Source organism: Cherax quadricarinatus, chromosome 66 (genome assembly GCF_038502225.1).
Source record: "Cherax quadricarinatus isolate ZL_2023a chromosome 66, ASM3850222v1, whole genome shotgun sequence".
NCBI lineage: Eukaryota > Metazoa > Arthropoda > Malacostraca > Decapoda > Parastacidae > Cherax > Cherax quadricarinatus.
The window spans coordinates 20,002,679-20,028,551 of NC_091357.1; the positions used below are offsets into that span (position 1 = coordinate 20,002,679).

General features: G+C 46.2%; 2 protein-coding genes across 4 annotated transcripts in view; both read left to right on the forward strand.

The window, feature by feature from the left end:
* The window catches only part of LOC128704055 (uncharacterized), a 54,386-nt gene extending 50,713 nt beyond the window's left edge, over positions 1–3,673 (forward strand). For all 3 annotated transcript variants that reach the window (XM_070099180.1, XM_070099181.1, XM_070099182.1), the window contains 2 exons: positions 1,023–1,937; positions 2,221–3,673. In XM_070099180.1, the coding sequence (XP_069955281.1) occupies positions 1,023–1,937; positions 2,221–2,754 (1,449 nt within the window). In that variant the 3' untranslated portion in view covers positions 2,755–3,673. The remainder of the gene's footprint in view (positions 1–1,022; positions 1,938–2,220) is intronic.
* A 1,434-nt stretch (positions 3,674–5,107) lies between these two features.
* Positions 5,108–19,027, forward strand: LOC138854667 (uncharacterized). Its single transcript, XM_070099183.1, has 4 exons — positions 5,108–5,232; positions 6,072–6,321; positions 15,985–17,154; positions 17,976–19,027. The coding sequence occupies exons 2-4, from the start codon at positions 6,079–6,081 to the stop codon at positions 18,495–18,497; spliced, it is 1,935 nt and encodes a 644-aa protein (XP_069955284.1). The 5' UTR covers positions 5,108–5,232; positions 6,072–6,078; the 3' UTR covers positions 18,498–19,027.
* The last annotated feature ends 6,846 nt before the right edge of the window (positions 19,028–25,873 follow it).

Sequence of the window (25,873 nt, forward strand, 5' to 3'; positions counted from 1 at the left end):
CATTACCAATCGTAAACCACGTGTACATAGCATTATTTGTAAATATAAGTATAATTAGAGTTGAAGGTCATTAGACCTGATGTGTAAGGATAAGGTCATTAAAACATTCACATCATTACTACAGACAATAACTCATGTCTTCCATCAGTCATTGTCTGTTTTTCACCTCTCTATCTTCACCTTAACTCCCGCCTCACATCACGATATCTTGAGAATATTTCTTTGGTTTAACTTCAAATTTACATTACTTTTGTGTGCTATGTCCTATTTAGTATATTAGGTATGTCGCATGGTGGACAAGGTGGTATGTACTTATAGAGGTGTGTGTGTGTGTGTGTGTGTGTGTGTGTGTGTAGGTGATCTTAATGTGTTGCTGTCTGCAGATGGGCGTGTGTGAGCGTCACGAAGTGGACAAGGCGGTATGTATTTATAGAGGTGTGTGTGTACTCACCTAGTTGAGGTTGCGGGGGTCGAGTCCGAGCTCCTGTGTGTGTGTGTGTGTGTGTGTGTGTGTGTGTGTGTGTGTGTGTGTGTGTGTGTGTGTGTGTGTGTGTGTGTATGTGTGTGTGTGTGTGTGTGTGTGTGTGTGTGTGTGTGTGTGTGTGTATGTGTGTATGTGTGTGTGTGTGTGTATGTGTGTGTGTGTGTGTGTGTGTGTGTGTGTGTGTGTGTGTGTGTGTGTATGTGTGTGTGTGTGTGTGTGTGTGTGTGTGTGTATGTGTGTGTGTGTGTGTGTGTGTGTGTGTGTATGTGTGTGTGTGTGTGTGTGTGTGTGTGTGTGTGTGTGTATGTGTGTGTGTGTGTGTGTGTGTGTGTGTGTGTGTGTGTGTGTGTGTGTACTTGTAGAGGTGTATGTGAATGTGTGTCCGTATTACATTAATATGAAGCATTAAACCCATATGAGTCAGCGCAAGATGTGGTGGAGTCTGGATCCATGATAGTCACGGTCTTTCAGCCAGACTTACCCGTGTGTGTGTGTGTGTGTGTGTGTGTAGGTGATCTTAATGTGTTGCTGTCTGCAGATGGGCGTGTGTGAGCGTCACGAAGCGCCACTAGCTTACTGGTGCCGGGACTGCCGGAAGTCGCTGTGTGCCAAGTGTTCCGTCCTGAGGGGCCACGACGTGATCCGCACGAAGGTCCTCCTGGAGGAGAAGCGGCGGGAGATGAGGGAGCAGGGTGTGGCAGTCCTGCAGAGCGTGGAGCAGGAGAAACAGAAGATCCTGGTCAAGGTGAAGGAGTGTTCCCTGCAGCTGCTGCGGACTTGCGACGCCAGCGCCCTCGCTGACAGCTCCGCCCACGATGTGAAAGATATGCTGACTGACACCAAGTGTACTGCCGACCTACACTTCCTGATGGGTAGCCTCATGCGAATGAAGAGCATCCTCGGCAGCCTCGGTAGAACCTCCAACGAAAGCGAAGCTGAGAACAAGACACCGAGGGTACGACGCAGGAGAGAAAGAAGAGACAGTCACAGGTCGGACACACACACTCCACCAGACACAAAACCTTCAACGCCTACCAACCACAGACGGGAGAGGAATACAAATGCCACCGCCACAACTAACACGATCACAGCCTCTACCACCACCACAGCCTCTTCCACCACCACCACCAACAACAACAGGAACCAGAGAAACCACACCTCTACACAATTCAACTTGGCTCCTCCCATGAAGAAAAAATCCGTCGATCCAAGTAAAGATGTAAAGTATGCCCACTATTCGCAGATGTATGGAACTCATGGTATTTCTGGTAGCTGCAAGGCTGAGGTGTCAAGTCACGGGCCCCTGCTGGGCTTCCTGGACCCAGCCCTTTGGCCCCTCCGGTGCTGCGTCTACGATGACGATGGCAGGAGAGCCAAGATGGCCTGGGAGGACGGACGTCTCCACATGTACGCTCTCGGGGACAACATCGACGACGCCCACTTTATGATCAGGGTGAGCAGACAGAGGCAGTAGTGATGCAGTCAAAATTAGACATCATCAATAATGATTTACAGGGAGTAAATGATCTGTGACCAGTCAGAACAACAGCTCACTACTACATTATAATTATTATAATTTATATTCATGGGAAGCATTAAGTCAGTAGGGATCATATAGTACCTAGAAATGGGAGGTAATCAGGCTTAATCAAAAGCGAGATTTAGGTTCAGTTTATTTGATCAAGGATTACTTTGCTGTAAGCTCTCACAGTACTTCAGTGTGTACACTCTTACAGCTGTCGGTGCTTCAGAGCGTCATCCCCGAGGACACACCAGAGGTTTTCCTCGACCTGACAGCCAGAGGACGTCGTCTGGGACGTGTTTACATTCGTTTGTGGGGTCACCTACGCCGGGCCCAGCATTACCTGGCTCTCTGCATGGGCACTCACGGACCCTCCTACCGCGGGGCCAAGTTCGAGGAAGTCTACTCTAGGGGGTTAAAGGGAGAATGCCTCCACGGGGGACCCTATTTAACCCCTAACGGGGACCTGAGCGCCCAAGGGGTGATGGACAACTTAGAGTGGGAGGGGAAGTACAAGGGACGTCAGAGGAAGGGGCTGGTGGTAGGTGCTGGCAGTGGGAGACCAGACAGAGACTCTTGCTTCGACATCTGCACCATTGAGAACTGCTCCAGGGACTTCGCCTGCCCCTTCGGGGAGGTAGTGGCAGGGTGGGAGGCGGTCCTGGCTGCCGTCAATCACAAACCAGTCAGAGAGGTCACCATGCAAGAGGTCGGAGTCGTCGTGACTGACTCAGCACGACCCAACTAGTGACCAGTCGTTCCAGTCGTCTCTGCTAGCTACATCACGAGTCGTTTTTGTGGTGTTTACTGCCAATCAAAGCTTCGACCCATCTTCTGAACTACGCTTTCTTTCTCCCTCAGCCTCTCCCTCACTCGTCACTCTCCATCAACAATTCACTCTCCAACCAAACCACAACCTCTAATCAATCCTCTCATACTTAATAAATCCTTAACCAAAAATTCCCCACCACCTCCTCCCCCTTCCCCATTACCTCCCTCCTCCCTCTTCTCTTTTTCCCCTCCATGACAAACCTCTCACAGAATCTATAAAAAAATTGAACAAAGATTCACAGAGAAAAACTTAACCTAGCTTCCCCATAACCTAATGTAACCTAACCTAGCTTCTCCATAACATAATGTAACCTAACTTAGCTTTCCCTCACTTATCTAACGTAACTTAGGGAAAATGTTGACTCTTCCCGTGACTCCTCTGCCTTGTAACTATTTCAACCTTGTCTGCAGTAAATAAATCCACACTAACTAGACAGCCAGTCCCTCTTACATATAAAACCTAGTTATAACTATGACCATAATTTTCGATGGGGTGGAGAGGTAAGCCAGCGGAAGGCCTCGGTCAGATGACCAAAGGCTCCAGCTGTGGGTCATCAACAAAGACCAGCGTCAGGAAACACTTCTTCTGTTTCCTGACGAACCTAATCTAACCTAACCCAAAACAACCTTACCTAACGTAATGTAACCTAACCTAAACTAACCTAACATAACGTAACCTTACCTAACCTAACCTAACCTTACCTTACCTAACCTAACCTTACCTAACCTAACCTAGCCTACCCTAACCTACCCTAACCTAACCTAACCTAACCTTACCTTACCTAACCTAACCTAACCTAACCTAACCTTACCTAACCTAACCTAACCTTACCTAACGTACCCGTCTTACATAGCTCTGTCATCCAGACAACAAGAACGCAACACTCCGGCTGTCGTAGTGATAAACAAAGACGATATATAATTTAAACGATATAAAGACGAAATATAGTAACAGTGAACGAAGGTTTTGATTTATGCCACAAATATAAATTGTTAAGTAGGTATTATATAGACATTTTCACCAGATTTATACTTGTAGAATTAAGTCGAATTGTCAAAAAAATCTTAGTTTATTTGCCTAACAAATTTAAAATGATTTAAATTTCGTTAATTGCTTATAGTTTATGATCAAAAAATCAACTCATTAGTTTTATTATAATTAATTCAGCTAAAAATTTATGATCGTTTATTAAAATTATTAATTATTTTTTAAATTATTATTAATTATTATTTTTGATTATTATTATAATATTAGCCTAGTCATTCCTAAAATTATTTCACTAATTTAAATACAAATAATTGGCACTTGTGTAATGATATTAAATAAATAATATTTATCATGTGTGTTGTTATTCCCCGAGATTGTGTACCGCCTGAGCTGTGTTTGTGGGGGTCGAGTCACACCTCCTGACTCAGCTTCTGTTCTGGGGCAATATAAGACTATCTTAATTATACACTTAATTAGGTACTGGTCAGGCACCTAAAGTTAGTACCTGACCAACCGGGCTGTAGTTAGTACGTCAGCTTGCGTGCGACCAGCAGTAACAGCCTGGTTGATCAGACCCTGATCCACCATGAGGCCTGGTCTCAGACCGGGCCGCGGGGGCGTTGACCCCCGAAACCCTCTCCAGGTAAACTCCATTTAGATGGTGTGAGCGGTAGTCAAAAAATTACCGAGGAACATAACGGGTCCAGGGACTGTACCTCAACATTACAGAGATACATAATGGGTCCAGGGACTGTACCTCAACATTACAGAGATACATAACGGGTCCAGGGACTGTACCTCAACATTACAGATACATAATGGGTCCAGGGACTGTACCTCAACATTACAGAGATACATAATGGGTCCAGGGACTGTACCTCAACATTAGATACATAATGGGTCCAGGGACTGTACCTCAACATTAGATACATAATGGGTCCAGGGACTGCACCTCAACATTACAGAGATACATAATGGGTCCAGGGGCTGTACCTCAACATTACAGAGATACATAATGGATCCAGAGACTGTACCTCAACATTACAGAGATACATAATGGGTCCAGGGACTGTACCCATTAGGTACTTATATACTGCTGGGTGAAGAAGGAGCAGTGGTTGTAAGGAGTCTTGTGTATAAGTCTCTACCAGCCCCCGGATTGTAGCTGGACAACTTCGGTTGTGAGCCGAGGTTGTAGCTACCACTGAGCCACCAGCGTCCTGTGGTAAAGAAAATGGTGTGTAAGAGATAAGATGAACGATAAGAGGATTTACCAGTGCTGCCTCACCTCCTGTACCACAACACCAACACTGCCTCTGTTGTTGTTGCTGCTACTGTTGCTGCTACTGTTGCTGCTACTGTTACTGTTGCTGCTATTACTACTATTGTTTCTACTGCTTTATACAGGTGAGCTTTGTGGTATGTCCCTTAAATAAGGGGGCACCTTGATGCTGGTAAAGGGGTTCTTGATCACAGGGGACTGAGCTTGTCCTCCCCCACCATAGATGGAACCTCACGAGCTTGTATTGCCCTTATGGGTTTAGCAGCACAAGTTAACCAAACATTATCAAAACTAACTACCATGACCTCTATATGGCCATTAGGCTAAAAAATAGTGTGTATGTGTGTATGTATGACTGTAAGTGTAAGTGTTAAATTTCTTAAAATCTCGTGTTTTTGTGGTCGTTGGTACGGTGAGAATTAGTCATGAATTTGGAATATAATAATAAAAAGTACTTGTGTCTGAGGATTGGGGAGGTAATGTTAAGGCTCCTTAACTGTGGCTGCACCACTGCCTTGGAACATTATAGTCTCTTAGGCATCCTAATATCAGCACTGGAACAATACATACAGGAGAATGTAACTTATACTGGCTATTTATGTAGGCATAGTATCGTAGCCTATTGCATTTTCTCCTCTTTTGGTGCATTGAAATTCGATTTTTTATATTTTGTTTAAACTTTATGTATGTAATACATACATAGGTATGTTGAGCATATCTAAACCATTTCGAATTATTTGTCATAGTCTAAGACTCTCAACTACTAGAGCGTCAAGTCTAAGATTGGAAATCGTTCATATTTTTAGAGCAGTGATTAGGTTAGGTAAGGTCTGTCAGGAAACAGGACAAGAGTTTCCTGGCGTAGGTCTTAGTCATATGATGAACCTCAGCTGGAGCTTTTGGTCATCTGACCGAGGACTTCCGCTGACTTAGCAGTCCACTCCTTAAAATACAGTATTTTTAGAGCAGTGATGGACTCTGACTTGACGTGTGGGGTGTGTTCCGAGATTTACAGCCACGGCAGCCATGACCCAGTCCTCCTGCCCCGCTGTGGTCACACCTTCTGCAGGCAGTGTCTCCTGACCCTGGAGAAGACCGTCCCTCAGCCCCTATCCTGCCCCTACTGCAGGATCCCACACACAGAACCTTCCCTTCAGCAGCTGCCTGTTGTGTTTGCTCTCCTCAATCTGGCGAAGGTTTTCGTCAAGGCTAAGGTTAGTGTATCCTTCGAGGGACGCTTTATTGGTGAAAGACTTTTGATCAAAGAAACTGGGCCTATTCCTCTCTTCCTTTAGTCAGATATGATTATTTCCCATTCCATAAGAGTTGATTGACCTTGTGGGTTTAGTGCTTCCCGTGATTTTAATGACGTTAGATGAGAAACTGTTAAATCTTGGAGAGAATGTTGGTAAGAAATTAATATAGATGTTTCTTTGTCAGTGCCTGTACTCTGGATGTAGTACTCTGGATGTAGTACTCTGGATGTAGTACTCTGGATGTAGTACTCTGGATGTAGCACTCTGGATGTAGTACTCTGGATGTAGTACTCTGGATGTAGTACTCTGGATGTAGTACTCTGGATGTAGTACTCTGGATGTAGTACTCTGGATGTAGTACTCTGGATGTAGTACTCTGGATGTAGTACTCTGGATGTAGTACTCTGGATGTAGTACTCTGGATGTAGTACTATGGATGTAGTACTCTGGATGTAGTACTCTGGATGTAGTACTCTGGATGTAGTACTCTGGATGTAGTACTCTGGATGTAGCACTCTGGATGTAGTACTCTGGATGTAGTACTCTGGATGTAGTACTCTGGATGTAGTACTCTGGATGTAGTACTCTGGATGTAGCACTCTGGATGTAGTACTCTGGATGTAGTACTCTGGATGTAGTACTCTGGATGTAGTACTCTGGATGTAGTACTCTGGATGTAGTACTCTGGATGTAGCACTCTGGATGTAGTACTCTGGATGTAGTACTCTGGATGTAGTACTCTGGATGTAGCACTCTGGATGTAGTACTCTGGATGTAGTACTCTGGATGTAGCACTCTGGATGTAGTACTCTGGATGTAGTACTCTGGATGTAGTACTCTGGATGTAGCACTCTGGATGTAGTACTCTGGATGTAGTACTCTGGATGTAGTACTCTGGATGTAGTACTCTGGATGTAGTACTCTGGATGTAGTACTCTGGATGTAGTACTCTGGATGTAGTACTCTGGATGTAGTACTCTGGATGTAGTACTCTGGATGTAGTACTCTGGATGTAGCACTCTGGATGTAGCACTCTGGATGTAGCACTCTGGATGTAGCACTCTGGATGTAGCACTCTGGATGTAGTACTCTGGATGTAGTACTCTGGATGTAGTACTCTGGATGTAGTACTCTGGATGTAGTACTCTGGATGTAGTACTCTGGATGTAGTACTCTGGATGTAGTACTCTGGATGTAGTACTCTGGATGTAGTACTCTGGATGTAGTACTCTGGATGTAGTACTCTGGATGTAGTACTCTGGATGTAGTACTCTGGATGTAGTACTCTGGATGTAGCACTCTGGATGTAGTACTCTGGATGTAGCACACTGGATGTAGCACTCTGGATGTAGCACTCTGGATGTAGCACTCTGGATGTAGTACTCTGGATGTAGTACTCTGGATGTAGCACTCTGGATGTAGTACTCTGGATGGAGTACTCTGGATGTAGTACTCTGGATGTAGTACTCTGGATGTAGTACTCTGGATGTAGTACTCTGGATGTAGTACTCTGGATGTAGTACTCTGGATGTAGTACTCTGGATGTAGTACTCTGGATGTAGTACTCTGGATGTAGTACTCTGGATGTAGTACTCTGGATGTAGTACTCTGGATGTAGTACTCTGGATGTAGTACTCTGGATGTAGTACTCTGGATGTAGTACTCTGGATGTAGCACTCTGGATGTAGTACTCTGGATGTAGTACTCTGGATGTAGTACTCTGGATGTAGTACTCTGGATGTAGTACTCTGGATGTAGTACTCTGGATGTAGTACTCTGGATGTAGTACTCTGGATGTAGTACTCTGGATGTAGTACTCTGGATGTAGTACTCTGGATGTAGTACTCTGGATGTAGTACTCTGGATGTAGTACTCTGGATGTAGTACTCTGGATGTAGTACTCTGGATGTAGTACTCTGGATGTAGTACTCTGGATGTAGTACTCTGGATGTAGTACTCTGGATGTAGTACTCTGGATGTAGTACTCTGGATGTAGTACTCTGGATGTAGTACTCTGGATGTAGCACTCTGGATGTAGTACTCTGGATGTAGTACTCTGGATGTAGCACTCTGGATGTAGTACTCTGGATGTAGTACTCTGGATGTAGCACTCTGGATGTAGTACTCTGGATGTAGCACTCTGGATGTAGTACTCTGGATGTAGTACTCTGGATGTAGTACTCTGGATGTAGCACTCTGGATGTAGTACTCTGGATGTAGTACTCTGGATGTAGTACTCTGGATGTAGTACTCTGGATGTAGCACTCTGGATGTAGTACTCTGGATGTAGTACTCTGGATGTAGCACTCTGGATGTAGTACTCTGGATGTAGTACTCTGGATGTAGTACTCTGGATGTAGTACTCTGGATGTAGTACTCTGGATGTAGTACTCTGGATGTAGCACTCTGGATGTAGCACTCTGGATGTAGCACTCTGGATGTAGTACTCTGGATGTAGTACTCTGGATGTAGTACTCTGGATGTAGTACTCTGGATGTAGTACTCTGGATGTAGTACTCTGGATGTAGTACTCTGGATGTAGTACTCTGGATGTAGTACTCTGGATGTAGTACTCTGGATGTAGTACTCTGGATGTAGTACTCTGGATGTAGTACTCTGGATGTAGCACTCTGGATGTAGCACTCTGGATGTAGTACTCTGGATGTAGTACTCTGGATGTAGTACTCTGGATGTAGTACTCTGGATGTAGTACTCTGGATGTAGTACTCTGGATGTAGTACTCTGGATGTAGTACTCTGGATGTAGTACTCTGGATGTAGTACTCTGGATGTAGTACTCTGGATGTAGTACTCTGGATGTAGTACTCTGGATGTAGTACTCTGGATGTAGTACTCTGGATGTAGTACTCTGGATGTAGTACTCTGGATGTAGTACTGGGGATGTACGACTCTGGATGTAGTACTCTGGATGTAGTACTCTGGATGTAGTACTCTGGATGTAGTACTCTGGATGTAGTACTCTGGATGTAGTACTCTGGATGTAGTACTCTGGATGTAGTACTCTGGATGTAGTACTCTGGATGTAGTACTCTGGATGTAGTACTCTGGATGTAGTACTCTGGATGTAGCACTCTGGATGTAGTACTCTGGATGTAGTACTCTGGATGTAGTACTCTGGATGTAGTACTCTGGATGTAGTACTCTGGATGTAGTACTCTGGATGTAGTACTCTGGATGTAGTACTCTGGATGTAGTACTCTGGATGTAGTACTCTGGATGTAGTACTCTGGATGTAGTACTCTGGATGTAGTACTCTGGATGTAGTACTCTGGATGTAGTACTCTGGATGTAGAACTCTGGATGTACTCTGGATGTAGTACTCTGGATGTAGTACTCTGGATGTAGTACTCTGGATGTAGTACTCTGGATGTAGTACTCTGGATGTAGTACTCTGGATGTAGTACTCTGGATGTAGTACTCTGGATGTAGTACTCTGGATGTAGTACTCTGGATGTAGTACTCTGGATGTAGTACTCTGGATGTAGTACTCTGGATGTAGTACTCTGGATGTAGTACTCTGGATGTAGTACTCTGGATGTAGTACTCTGGATGTAGTACTCTGGATGTAGTACTCTGGATGTAGTACTCTGGATGTAGTACTCTGGATGTAGTACTCTGGATGTACTCTGGATGTAGTACTCTTGATGTAGTACTCTGGATGTAGTACTCTGGATGTAGTACTCTGGATGTAGTACTCTGGATGTAGTACTCTGGATGTAGTACTCTGGATGTAGTACTCTGGATGTAGTACTCTGGATGTAGTACTCTGGATGTGGATGTACTCTGGATGTAGTACTCTGGATGTAGTACTCTGGATGTAGTACTCTGGATGTAGTACTCTGGATGTAGTACTCTGGATGTAGTACTCTGGATGTACTCTGGATGTAGTACTCTGGATGTAGTACTCTGGATGTAGTACTCTGGATGTAGTACTCTGGATGTAGTACTCTGGATGTACTCTGGATGTAGTACTCTGGATGTAGTACTCTGGATGTAGTACTCTGGATGTAGTACTCTGGATGTAGTACTCTGGATGTAGTACTCTGGATGTAGTACTCTGGATGTAGTACTCTGGATGTAGTACTCTGGATGTAGTACTCTGGATGTAGTACTCTGGATGTAGTACTCTGGATGTAGTACTCTGGATGTAGTACTCTGGATGTAGTACTCTGGATGTAGTACTCTGGATGTAGTACTCTGGATGTAGTACTCTGGATGTAGTACTCTGGATGTAGTACTCTGGATGTAGTACTCTGGATGTAGTACTCTGGATGTAGTACTCTGGATGTAGTACTCTGGATGTAGTACTCTGGATGTAGTACTCTGGATGTAGTACTCTGGATGTAGTACTCTGGATGTGTACTCTGGATGTAGTACTCTGGAGTACTCTGGATGTAGTACTCTGGATGTAGTACTCTGGATGTAGTGGATGTAGTACTCTGGATGTAGTACTCTGGATGTAGTACTCTGGATGTAGTACTCTGGATGTAGTACTCTGGATGTAGTACTCTGGATGTAGTACTCTGGATAGTAGCACTCTGGATGTAGTACTCTGGATGTAGTACTCTGGATGTAGTACTCTGGATGTAGTACTCTGGATGTAGTACTCTGGATGTAGTACTCTGGATGTAGTACTCTGGATGTAGTACTCTGGATGTAGTACTCTGGATGTAGTACTCTGGATGTAGTACTCTGGATGTAGTACTCTGGATGTAGTACTCTGGATGTAGTACTCTGGATGTACTCTGGATGTAGTACTCTGGATGTAGTACTCTGGATGTAGTACTCTGGATGTAGTACTCTGGATGTAGTACTCTGGATGTAGTACTCTGGATGTAGTACTCTGGATGTAGTACTCTGGATGTAGTACTCTGGATGTAGTACTCTGGATGTAGTACTCTGGATGTAGTACTCTGGATGTAGTACTCTGGATGTAGTACTCTGGATGTAGTACTCTGGATGTAGTACTCTGGATGTAGTACTCTGGATGTAGTACTCTGGATGTAGTACTCTGGATGTAGTACTCTGGATGTAGTACTCTGGATGTAGTACTCTGGATGTAGCACTCTGGATGTAGTACTCTGGATGTAGTACTCTGGATGTAGTACTCTGGATGTAGTACTCTGGATGTAGTACTCTGGATGTAGTACTCTGGATGTAGTACTCTGGATGTAGTACTCTGGATGTAGTACTCTGGATGTAGTACTCTGGATGTAGTACTCTGGATGTAGTACTCTGGATGTAGTACTCTGGATGTAGTACTCTGGATGTAGCACTCTGGATGTAGTACTCTGGATGTAGTACTCTGGATGTAGTACTCTGGATGTAGTACTCTGGATGTAGTACTCTGGATGTAGCACTCTGGATGTACTCTGGATGTAGTACTCTGGATGTAGGACTCTGGATGTAGTACTCTGGATGTAGCACTCTGGATGTAGCACTCTGGATGTAGTACTCACTCTGGATGTAGCACTCTGGATGTAGTACTCTGGATGTAGTACTCTGGATGTAGTACTCTGGATGTAGCACTCTGGATGTAGCACTCTGGATGTACTCTGGATGTAGTACTCTGGATGTAGTACTCTGGATGTAGTACTCTGGATGTAGTACTCTGGATGTAGTACTCTGGATGTAGTACTCTGGATGTAGTACTCTGGATGTAGTACTCTGGATGTAGTACTCTGGATGTAGTACTCTGGATGTAGTACTCTGGATGTAGTACTCTGGATGTAGTAGTCTGGATGTAGTACTCTGGATGTAGTACTCTGGATGTAGTACTCTGGATGTAGTACTCTGGATGTAGTACTCTGGATGTAGTACTCACTCTGGATGTAGTACTCTGGATGTAGTACTCTGGATGTAGTACTCTGGATGTAGTACTCTGGATGTAGTACTCTGGATGTAGTACTCTGGATGTAGTACTCTGGATGTAGTACTCTGGATGTAGTACTCTGGATGTAGTACTCTGGATGTAGTACTCTGGATGTAGCACTCTGGATGTAGTACTCTGGATGTAGTACTCTGGATGTAGTACTCTGGATGTAGTACTCTGGATGTAGTACTCTGGATGTAGCACTCTGGATGTAGCACTCTGGATGTAGTACTCTGGATGTAGTACTCTGGATGTAGTACTCTGGATGTAGTACTCTGGATGTAGTACTCTGGATGTAGTACTCTGGATGTAGTACTCTGGATGTAGTACTCTGGATGTAGCACTCTATGTACTCTGGATGTAGTACTCTGGATGTAGTACTCTGGATGTAGTACTCTGGATGTAGTACTCTGGATGTAGTACTCTGGATGTAGTACTCTGGATGTAGTACTCTGGATGTAGCACTCTGGATGTAGTACTCTGGATGTAGTACTCTGGATGTAGTACTCTGGATGTAGTACTCTGGATGTAGTACTCTGGATGTAGTACTCTGGATGTAGTAGCACTCTGGATGTAGTACTCTGGATGTAGTACTCTGGATGTAGCACTCTGGATGTAGTACTCTGGATGTAGTACTCTGGATGTAGTACTCTGGATGTAGTACTCTGGATGTAGCACTCTGTATGTAGCACTCTGGATGTAGCACTCTGGATGTAGCACTCTGGATGTAGTACTCTGGATGTAGTACTCTGGATGTAGTACTCTGGATGTAGTACTCTGGATGTAGTACTCTGGATGTAGCACTGTATGTAGCACTCTGGATGTAGTACTCTGGATGTAGCACTCTGGATGTAGCACTCTGGATGTAGTACTCTGGATGTAGTACTCTGGATGTAGTACTCTGGATGTAGTACTCTGGATGTAGTACTCTGGATGTAGTACTCTGGATGTAGTACTCTGGATGTAGTACTCTGGATGTAGCACTCTGGATGTAGTACTCTGGATGTAGTACTCTGGATGTAGTACTCTGGATGTAGTACTCTGGATGTAGTACTCTGGATGTAGTACTCTGGATGTAGCACTCTGGATGTAGTACTCTGGATGTAGTACTCTGGATGTAGTACTCTGGATGTAGTACTCTGGATGTAGCACTCTGTATGTAGCACTCTGGATGTAGTACTCTGGATGTAGCACTCTGGATATAGTACTCTGGATGTAGTACTCTGGATGTAGTACTCTGGATGTAGTACTCTGGATGTAGTACTCTGGATGTAGCACTCTGTATGTAGCACTCTGGATGTAGTACTCTGGATGTAGCACTCTGGATGTAGTACTCTGGATGTAGTACTCTGGATGTAGCACTCTGGATGTAGTACTCTGGATGTAGTACTCTGGATGTAGTACTCTGGATGTAGTACTCTGGATGTAGTACTCTGGATGTAGTACTCTGGATGTAGTACTCTGGATGTAGCACTCTGGATGTAGCACTCTGGATGTAGCACTCTGGATGTAGTACTCTGGATGTAGCACTCTGGATGTAGTACTCTGGATGTAGCACTCTGGATGTAGTACTCTGGATGTAGTACTCTGGATGTAGCACTCTGTATGTAGCACTCTGGATGTAGTACTCTGGATGTAGCACTCTGGATGTAGTACTCTGGATGTAGTACTCTGGATGTAGTACTCTGGATGTAGTACTCTGGATGTAGTACTCTGGATGTAGTACTCTGGATGTAGTACTCTGGATGTAGTACTCTGGATGTAGCACTCTGTATGTAGCACTCTGGATGTAGTACTCTGGATGTAGCACTCTGGATGTAGTACTCTGGATGTAGTACTCTGGATGTAGCACTCTGGATGTAGCACTCTGGATGTAGTACTCTGGATGTAGCACTCTGGATGTAGTACTCTGGATGTAGTACTCTGGATGTAGTACTCTGGATGTAGCACTCTGGATGTAGTACTCTGGATGTAGTACTCTGGATGTAGCACTCTGGATGTAGTACTCTGGATGTAGCACTCTGGATGTAGTACTCTGGATGTAGTACTCTGGATGTAGTACTCTGGATGTAGTACTCTGGATGTAGTACTCTGGATGTAGTACTCTGGATGTAGCACTCTGGATGTAGCACTCTGGATGTAGTACTCTGGATGTAGTACTCTGGATGTAGTACTCTGGATGTAGTACTCTGGATGTAGCACTCTGGATGTAGTACTCTGGATGTAGTACTCTGGATGTAGTACTCTGGATGTAGTACTCTGGATGTAGTACTCTGGATGTAGTACTCTGGATGTAGCACTCTGGATGTAGCACTCTGGATGTAGTACTCTGGATGTAGTACTCTGGATGTAGTACTCTGGATGTAGCACTCTGGATGTAGCACTCTGGACGTAGTACTCTGGATGTAGCACTCTGGATGTAGTACTCTGGATGTAGTACTCTGGATGTAGCACTCTGGATGTAGTACTCTGGATGTAGCACTCTGGATGTAGTACTCTGGATGTAGTACTCTGGATGTAGCACTCTGGATGTAGTACTCTGGATGTAGTACTCTGGATGTAGTACTCTGGATGTAGTACTCTGGATGTAGCACTCTGGATGTAGTACTCTGGATGTAGCACTCTGGATGTAGCACTCTGGATGTAGTACTCTGGATGTAGCACTCTGGATGTAGTACTCTGGATGTAGTACTCTGGATGTAGTACTCTGGATGTAGTACTTTGGATGTAGTACTCTGGATGTAGTACTCTGGATGTAGTACTCTGGATGTAGCACTCTGGATGTAGCACTCTGGATGTAGTACTCTGGATGTAGCACTCTGGATGTAGTACTCTGGATGTAGTACTCTGGATGTAGTACTCTGGATGTAGCACTCTGGATGTAGTACTCTGGATGTAGTACTCTGGATGTAGTACTCTGGATGTAGCACTCTGGATGTAGTACTCTGGATGTAGTACTCTGGATGTAGCACTCTGGATGTAGCACTCTGGATGTAGCACTCTGGATGTAGTACTCTGGATGTAGTACTCTGGATGTAGTACTCTGGATGTAGCACTCTGGATGTAGTACTCTGAATGTAGTACTCTGGATGTAGTACTCTGGATGTAGCACTCTGGATGTAGCACTCTGGATGTAGCACTCTGGATGTAGTACTCTGGATGTAGTACTCTGGATGTAGCACTCTGGATGTAGCACTCTGGATGTAGTACTCTGGATGTAGTACTCTGGATGTAGCACTCTGGATGTAGCACTCTGGATGTAGCACTCTGGATGTAGTACTCTGGATGTAGTACTCTGGATGTAGTACTCTGGATGTAGCACTCTGGATGTAGCACTCTGGATGTAGCACTCTGGATGTAGCACTCTGGATGTAGTACTCTGGATGTAGTACTCTGGATGTAGCACTCTGGATGTAGCACTCTGGATGTAGCACTCTGGATGTAGTACTCTGGATGTAGTACTCTGGATGTAGCACTCTGGATGTAGCACTCTGGATGTAACACTCTGGATGTAGCACTCTGGATGTAGCACTCTGGATGTAGCACTCTGGATGTAGCACTCTGGATGTAGTACTATTAGTTTGATTATTACTTTTAACACTGTTTGCACTGATAATAGTGCTGCTATTATTAGTGAAACAAATACTAATACCTCTACTGCACTACCACTACTAACAGTACCATCATTACTACTACCACTACTATTAACTTTATTGCACCATCACACAGCATGGCGTATGCTGCAGTCACAACTCACAGATTGAGTTCTGGTGTCAGAACTGTGAGGTAGCAGCGTGTGGCCACTGTCTCTTACAAGATGATCATTCCCAGCACCTCCATGCCATCGCTTCTGTTGACACTGCCCTTCAGTATACTAAGGCCCGAGCCATCGACATGGGCCACAGGAGACTATCCATTATCTGTGACAAGAAGCTGCAGGTGCTGCAGAGGTTGCAGGAGGGTCTCCTCTCCGTGTGTAAGAGCTGTGAGGATGCCAGATTGCTGAGTTACTCGGTGAAGACACTGAAGGCGCTGGTGGAGGAAGCTAAGAGCTCTCATAATATGGAATCTGCCCTCCGTGTCATAAGAATGTTAGAAGACTGTCCTGAAGGAGAAATGCACGACGAGAAGTACATGACGCTACAACACCCAGGCAGGAAAGCGCTAGACAACAAAGACAGCCGCACAAAAGAGCATAAACACAGTAACAACCACAGAGCTCAAGACATGCTGCATGTGCCCACACGATGGTCGTCAGACCGTAGAAGAATAAGTGGCATTCGTCCTTCCTTACAAAATCGACGCTGTTCTACGTTCAGCATTTCAGTTTACACAGAAGACACGAGACTCTCAAATACAGACAACGTCTCTTCTCCAGGTGGCAACAAGAGTTCCACTCTTGGAGAAGCCAACAGTTTGGGAGATGACAGTAATGACATGGTGCTACCTAACACTGTCAGGGAAGGTCAGAGTATGGCATCTCCTGGTACTTCAAGTACCACTCAAGAGCAGTCAGCCCAAGGAACAACTGAGACAGAAAGAAATGGAGATGAGGAGGCCAGCGGTGTGTCCCACGAGTGTGAGATCACCGCCGACGTTAATTCAAACAGTGACACTAAACCACAAGATACCCCGACAACTCTGAGACTTCCATCATGCCAAGAACCGCCGGAAACTCTTGCAGCTTCAAGCTCGATAAACTCCATGACTGAAGAGGTGACCCAACTTGTTACTGAGGAAGGTGAAGAAAAAAAATCGACGGCATCTCCCTCAGAGGATGCAAAGTGCAGCATAGTGAGTGACGACGGTCGACAGTGCAGGATGAGATGGGAAGAAGGAAAATTGCATATTTACTCCCTCATGCAGCGTCTACCTCACTCTACCCTCCTCACCCTCCAGGTATGTGTAAGATTTAGTGGACATGAATTATAGATAATTGGAGTATAAAAGTTATTGTTCTTGTCTGTTATTTACGCTAACACACACACACTCGTGACAAATCAGTTAATATACTGTATATAGTATTATAAATAGTCACTTGGAAGAACATTCCTCAGTAACACTTTCTCGTGAATATAATAGTCATTTCCTGCAGCTGTATTCTTGACTTATCCGCCCACATGATGGGTATGAGGCACATAAAGTGCTAGCAGACTAATCTTCCTACACATTTAGCTCATATTACATATTACAATTACATTTAATACGCTACACATGTTCAAAACCTGGTGACCACGTATAATCATACCGGGCTAAGAAAGACTAAGATTTTTTATCACCATGAAAAGGAAGAACAATAAATGTCAAATAAATATAGAAAGTATAAATATCGAAAGTATGAAAATCGAAAATCGAAAATATGGAAAATACACTAGAGTTTTTTGCCACAAGAACAGGTGGAACACTGTCATGGAGTGCAAGAGGAGGGAGTATGTGCCACGACCCCCGGAAATTATGTAAATTATAAACTTATAGGGGTAAATATTGTTAAATCTGCACACTAGTGAAACTTGTTTAACGTAAAGTGACCAAGTTTTATGCTAACCAAACCCACAGTCATCCCTTGCAGAAATACCCTTACAGAAACTTTAAAGGTAGGATATTACACCATCACAACACAGTGCTGGCCAAGCACCAGCCTTGATGCACTTATGTATACTTTATATACCCGAGCAAACAGTGCCAGGCATGAACTAACTCGACGTAACTTGTGTACACAGTTGTCAGTGGTGATGTCGTTGCTGGAGGAGTCACCGACGGTGTTCCTCGACCTTGGAGTGGGCGAACGGCGTCTCGGACGGGTGTACATCCGCCTGTGGGGTCACCTTCGTCGTGCTCACCACTTCCTGACACTGGTGCTAGCTACCCAAGGCTCCACCTACAAGGGTGCCACCTTCAACAAGGTAGAGTGCAAGGACCGCCCAGGAGAGTGCCTCCGAGTGAACCACTACATCAATGTTAATGGCACTCCTGGCTCTGAAGGGCTGTTTGGCCCTCTGGAGTGGGGCGGGGAGTACGCCCACCCCAAGACGGGTGGGCTGTTAGTGGCATCTAGTGGTGGGAAGCCAGAGTACGACGCTTGCTTCGACATCTGCACCAGAAGCCACCCAGTCAAGAGGTTCTCGTGTCCCTTCGGAGAGGTAGTGGATGGCCTCCAGGTGGTGCTGGAGGCCACGCGTCACCACCCGGTCACCGGGGTCACCATCATCGACGCCGGGGTCATCTTGGGGTCATCACAATAGCTGAACCAGGTCTCGAGTGAGGCAAATCACTAGCAGGAGCATGATGAGTAACTCAAGAAATCATAGTAACACTTTGCAAACAAACCGGGGAACGGGTGAAGTTTGAAACCATGGCGAGTGAGTCGTAACCTCCAGGTCAGTGCATTAACCATCGGGCCAGCTGGCTACAGTAAGATTCATCTAACCAGGTATATGTGTACACCATAAGGAGGTCAGCATGGACCACCATTGTGACCACAAATGGTGTATAAATATACTTAGATGAATCTTACTGTACCCAGCTGGCCCAGTGGTTAACGCACTGACCTGGAGTTTTACCAGTCACTCGCCATAGGTTCAAACCCCACCCGTTGTGTTTCTTTATGAGTAACATCAACAGGTGTTCACAGGTGTACTACACTTGTCAAGAAACAAACCTGTAATAAAACGATAATAAAATCTTACATATTACGCTAATAAAGATATATTTTTAATTTTTAATTTAACATAATTATCTTCATATCTCAAAATAAAGATAATGTAAGTATAAATTATTTTTATTATTTCCATAATTATTGATGAGTTCAAATTATTGTGATTTATTGACCTCAATTATATTTTACTCCAGATTAGTTCACATTTTTTTAAATTAATATTAACAGGCGTCCACTCTGGCACCCAGGAACATAAGTCCACTCTGGCACCCAGGAACATAAGTCCACTCTGGCACCCAGGAACATAAGTCCACTCTGGCACCCAGGAACATAAGTCCACTCTGGCACCCAGGAACATAAGTCCACTCTGGCACCCAGGAACATAAGTCCACTCTGGCACCCAGGAACATAAGTCCACTCTGGCACTCAGGAACATAAGTCCACTCTGGCACCCAGGAACATAAGTCCACTCTGGCACCCAGGAACATAAGTCCACTCTGGCACCCAGGAACATAAGTCCACTCTGGCACCCAGGAACATAAGTCCACTCTGGCACCCAGGAACATAAGTCCACTCTGGCACCCAGGAACATAAGTCCACTCTGGCACCCAGGAACATAAGTCCACTCTGGCACCCAGGAACATAAGTCCACTCTGGCACCCAGGAACATAAGTCCACTCTGGCACCCAGGAACATAAGTCCACTCTGGCACCCAGGAACATAAGTCCACTCTGGCACTCAGGAACATAAGTCCACTCTGGCACACAGGAACATAAGTCCACTCTGGCACCCAGGAACATAAGTCCACTCTGGCACCCAGGAACATAAGTCCACTCTAGCACCCAGGAACATAAGTCCACTCTGGCACCCAGGAACATAAGTCCACTCTGGCACCCAGGAACATAAGTCCACTCTGGCACCCAGGAACATAAGTCCACTCTGGCACCCAGGAACATAAGTCCACTCTGGCACCCAGGAACATAAGTCCACTCTGGCACCAAGGAACATAAGTCCACTCTGGCACCCAGGAACATAAGTCCACTCTGGCACTCAGGAACATAAGTCCACTCTGGCACCCAGGAACATAAGTCCACTCTGGCACCCAGGAACATAAGTCCACTCTGGCACCCAGGAACATAAGTCCACTCTGGCACCCAGGAACATAAGTCCACTCTGGCACCCAGGAACATAAGTCCACTCTGGCACCCAGGAACATAAGTCCACTCTGGCACCCAGGAACATAAGTCCACTCTGGCACCCAGGAACATAAGTCCACTCTGGCACCCAGGAACATAAGTCCACTCTGGCACCCAGGAACATAAGTCCACTCTGGCACCCAGGAACATAAGTCCACTCTGGCACCCAGGAACATAAGTCCACTATGGCACCCAGGAACATAAGTCCACTCTGGCACCCAGGAACATAAGTCCACTCTGGCACCCAGGAACATAAGTCCACTCTGGCACCCAGGAACATAAGTCCACTTTGGCACACAGGAACATAAGTCCACTCTGGCACCCAGGAACATAAGTCCACTCTAGCACCCAGGAACATAAGTCCACTCTGGCACACAGGAACATAAGTCCACTCTGGCACACAGGAACATAAGTCCACTCTGGCACCTAGGAACATAAGTCCACTCTGGCACCCAGGAACATAAGTCCACTCTGGCACCCAGGAACATAAGTCCACTCTGGCACCCAGGAACATAAGTCCACTCTGGCACCCAGGAACATAAGTCCACTCTGGCACCCAGGAACATAAGTCCACTCTGGCACCCAGGAACATAAGTCCACTCTGGCACCCAGGAACATAAGTCCACTCTGGCACCCAGGAACATAAGTCCACTCTGGCACCCAGGAACATAAGTCCACTCTGGCACCCAGGAACATAAGTCCACTCTGGCACCCAGGAACATAAGTCCACTCTGGCACCCAGGAACATAAGTCCACTCTGGCACCCAGGAACATAAGTCCACTCTGGCACCCAGGAACATAAGTCCACTCTGGCACCCAGGAACATAAGTCCACTCTGGCACACAGGAACATAAGTCCACTCTGGCACCCAGGAACATAAGTCCACTCTGGCACCCAGGAACATAAGTCCACTCTGGCACCCAGGAACATAAGTCCACTCTGGCACCCAGGAACATAAGTCCACTCTGGCACCCAGGAACATAAGTCCACTCTGGCACACAGGAACATAAGTCCACTCTGGCACCCAGGAACATAAGTCCACTCTGGCACCCAGGAACATAAATCCACTCTGCCACCCAGGAACATAAGTCCACTCTGGCACCCAGGAACATAAGTCCACTCTGGCACCCAGGAACATAAGTCCACTCTGGCACCCAGGAACATAAGTCCACTCTGGCACCCAGGAACATAAGTCCACTCTGGCACCCAGGAACATAAGTCCACTCTGGCACCCAGGAACATAAGTCCACTCTGGCACCCAGGAACATAAGTCCACTCTGGCACCCAGGAACATAAGTCCACTCTGGCACCCAGGAACATAAGTCCACTCTGGCACCCAGGAACATAAGTCCACTCTGGCACCCAGGAACATAAGTCCACTCTGGCACCCAGGAACATAAGTCCACTCTGGCACCCAGGAACATAAGTCCACTCTGGCACCCAGGAACATAAGTCCACTCTGGCACCCAGGAACATAAGTCCACTCTGGCACCCAGGAACATAAGTCCACTCTGGCACCCAGGAACATAAGTCCACTCTGGCACCCAGGAACATAAGTCCACTCTGGCACCCAGGAACATAAGTCCACTCTGGCACCCAGGAACATAAGTCCACTCTGGCACCCAGGAACATAAGTCCACTCTGGCACCCAGGAACATAAGTCCACTCTGGCACCCAGGAACATAAGTCCACTCTGGCACCCAGGAACATAAGTCCACTCTGGCACCCAGGAACATAAGTCCACTCTGGCACCCAGGAACATAAGTCCACTCTGGCACCCAGGAACATAAGTCCACTCTGGCACCCAGGAACATAAGTCCACTCTGGCACCCAGGAACATAAGTCCACTCTGGCACCCAGGAACATAAGTCCACTCTGGCACCCAGGAACATAAGTCCACTCTGGCACCCAGGAACATAAGTCCACTCTGGCACCCAGGAACATAAGTCCACTCTGGCACCCAGGAACATAAGTCCACTCTGGCACCCAGGATAAGTCCACTCTGGCACCCAGGAACATAAGTCCACTCTGGCACCCAGGAACATAAGTCCACTCTGGCACCCAGGAACATAAGTCCACTCTGGCACCCAGGAACACGTAAGTCCACTCTGGCACCCAGGAACATAAGTCCACTCTGGCACCCAGGACACACATAAGTCCACTCTGGCACCCAGGAACATAAGTCCACTCTGGCACCCAGGAACATAAGTCCACTCTGGCACCCAGGAACATAAGTCCACTCTGGCACCCAGGAACATAAGTCCACTCTGGCACCCAGGAACATAAGTCCACTCTGGCACCCAGGAACATAAGTCCACTCTGGCACCCAGGAACATAAGTCCACTCTGGCACCCAGGAACATAAGTCCACTCGGGCACCCAGGAACACAAGTCCACTCTGGCACACACGTGCAGGAACATAAGTCCACTCTGGCACCCAGGAACATACACGTCCACTCTGGCACCCAGGAACATAAGTCCACTCTGGCACCCAGGAACATAAGTCCACTCTGGCACCCAGGAACATAAGTCCACTCTGGCACCCAGGAACATAAGTCCACTCTGAACATAAGCACACAGGAACATAAGTCCACTCTGGCACACAGGAACATAAGTCCACTCTGGCACCCAGGAACATAAGTCCACTCTGGCACCCAGGAACATAAGTCCACTCTGGCACCCAGGAACATAAGTCCACTCTGGCACCCAGGAACATAAGTCCACTCTGGCACCCAGGAACATAAGTCCACTCTGGCACCCAGGAACATAAGTCCACTCTGGCACCCAGGAACATAAGTCCACTCTGGCACCCAGGAACATAAGTCCACTCTGGCACCCAGGAACATAAGTCCACTCTGGCACCCAGGAACATAAGTCCACTCTGGCACCCAGGAACATAAGTCCACTCTGGCACCCAGGAACATAAGTCCACTCTGGCACCCAGGAACATAAGTCCACTCTGGCACCCAGGAACATAAGTCCACTCTGGCACCCAGGAACATAAGTCCACTCTGGCACCCAGGAACATAAGTCCACTCTGGCACCCAGGAACATAAGTCCACTCTGGCACCCAGGAACATAAGTCCACTCTGGCACCCAGGAACATAAGTCCACTCTGGCACCCAGGAACATAAGTCCACTCTGGCACCCAGGAACATAAGTCCACTCTGGCACCCAGGAACATAAGTCCACTCTGGCCCAGGAACATAAGTCCACTCTGGCACCCAGGAACATAAGTCCACTCTGGCACCCAGGAACATAAGTCCACTCTGGCACCCAGGAACATAAGTCCACTCTGGCACCCAGGAACATAAGTCCACTCTGGCACCCAGGAACATAAGTCCACTCTGGCACACAGGAACATAAGTCCACTCTGGCACCCAGGAACATAAGTCCACTCTGGCACCCAGGAACATAAGTCCACTCTGGCACCCAGGAACATAAGTCCACTCTGGCACCCAGGAACATAAGTCCACTCTGGCACCCAGGAACATAAGTCCACTCTGGCACACAGGAACATAAGTCCACTCTGGCACCCAGGAACATAAGTCCACTCTGGCACCCAGGAACATAAGTCCACTCTGGCACCCAGGAACATAAGTCCACTCTGGCACCCAGGAACATAAGTCCACTCTGGCACACAGGAACATAAGTCCACTCTGGCACCCAGGAACATAAGTCTACTCTGGCACCCAGGAACATAAGTCCACTCTGGCACCCAGGAACATAAGTCCACTCTGGCACCCAGGAACATAAGTCCACTCTGGCACCCAGGAACATAAGTCCACTCTGGCACCCAGGAACATAAGTCCACTCTGGCACCAAGGAACATAAGTCCACTCTGGCACCCAGGAACATAAGTCCACTCTGGCACCCAGGAACATAAGTCCACTCTGGCACCCAGGAACATAAGTCCACTCTGGCACCCAGGAACATAAGTCCACTCTGGCACCCAGGAACATAAGTCCACTCTGGCACCTAGGAACATAAGTCCACTCTGGCACCCAGGAACATAAGTCCACTCTGGCACCCAGGATCATAAGTCCACTCTGGCACCCAGGAACATAAGTCCACTCTGGCACCCGGGAACACACGTCCACTCTGGCACCCAGGAACATAAGTCCACTCTGGCACCCAGGAACATAAGTCCACTCTGGCACCCAGGAACATAAGTCCACTCTGGCACCCAGGAACATAAGTCCACTCTGGCACCAAGGAACATAAGTCCACTCTGGCACCCAGGAACACACGTCCACTCTGGCACCCAGGAACACACGTCCACTCTGGCACTCAGGAACACACGTCCACTCTGGCACCCAGGAACACACGTCCACTCCGGCACCCAGGAACACACGTCCACTCTGGTACCCAGGAACACACGTCCACTCTGGCACCCAGGAACACATGTCCACTTACGTTTTGGAGACAGTGTAGTGGGTCACAAGCGCCAGGCTCCGAGTGCTTTTAGGGCGTGTTTCAGCAGTTAGAAGCAACCAGTGTTAGTGACAACGTCAGTGAACAACCCTACAAGTGATAACCAATGTATTAGCAAAAATAAATAAAGTAAAGGCGAGAGAAAGCCTGAAATTATACAACAAAATTTCAAAGTGCCAGTTCGTTGAGGCCTAGTTGGCACCTGTTGCCACATTGTTACACATATACAAAGTACAAAGCGAGTGACTAAAGAGAATAGACCAAATAGAATTAAGAGAGGGTGGTAACGACAAAATGTGATGTAGCACACAGCGTGAACAAGCTAGCCAGAAAGGGGATATATATATATATATATATATATATATATATATATATATATATATATATATATATATATATATATATATATATATATATATATATATATATATATATATATGTGTGTGTGTGTGTGTGTGGAAAATTTTTGATTTTCCGAAACTATAGTGCCTAATAGGTGTTTAATGTGTCTATATGGGTCAAAAATGTATTTGAAAATAGAGTAGAACCAAGAGTTCCCTTTGCGCATGCGCGGATGTGCGGGGGAGGGGGAGGCGGATTGTTTTGAATGTGGTGAGGAAGCTGGGAAAGCATGGAACCACGAAATTGGCATTCACGGCGGCCTAAGGATTAATATAGGCCTCATTTCATAATAGGAAGTGTCGTAACTGTTCCTGGTGGAGAGTGAGGGAACGTGATTTACGGGACCACGGTAATAGAGTGGTAAAATGAGTGAATAAGGGTAGGACCGATGGTGACTGGTGCGTCACCATGGACTGTGTGCCGGGGAAAATTACCCTTGGTTTAATCATCACTCATCGGTCTCAGATCTTAATGGAGTGATCTCTAACGTGTATAATAGTTATGAGACGTTAAATCGTCTTGTGAATGGTAATGTAATCAGTGATAATAACATTGAGTTAAGAGAATGCGGGATGTGAAATAAGTCGCCTTGCTCCGAGTGAACACGTTAGACCTTGTTGTTCCCGAGACGAGGAAAGTGAAGCTCATTGAGTCACGACTTCTAAACCGGGACAAACCGACGGATACCTCGTCCTGCCGGAATGAGAACCGTGTCGGTGTAGCAGGACATCGAGATGAGATGGTGAATGGAGGAAATAAGGAGTATCAATCACCCACAGTTAAGTAACCCTTCTAGTTATAACAGACTCATGCTGGCCAGTTATGTTATGTTGTAATTGGATAGGTTATGAGTGATCCAGCTACATCAAGTGACCACCAGAGAACATCTGGTAAGTGGTGGGATTATGTACAAATGTTTTTCCTTGATGGAT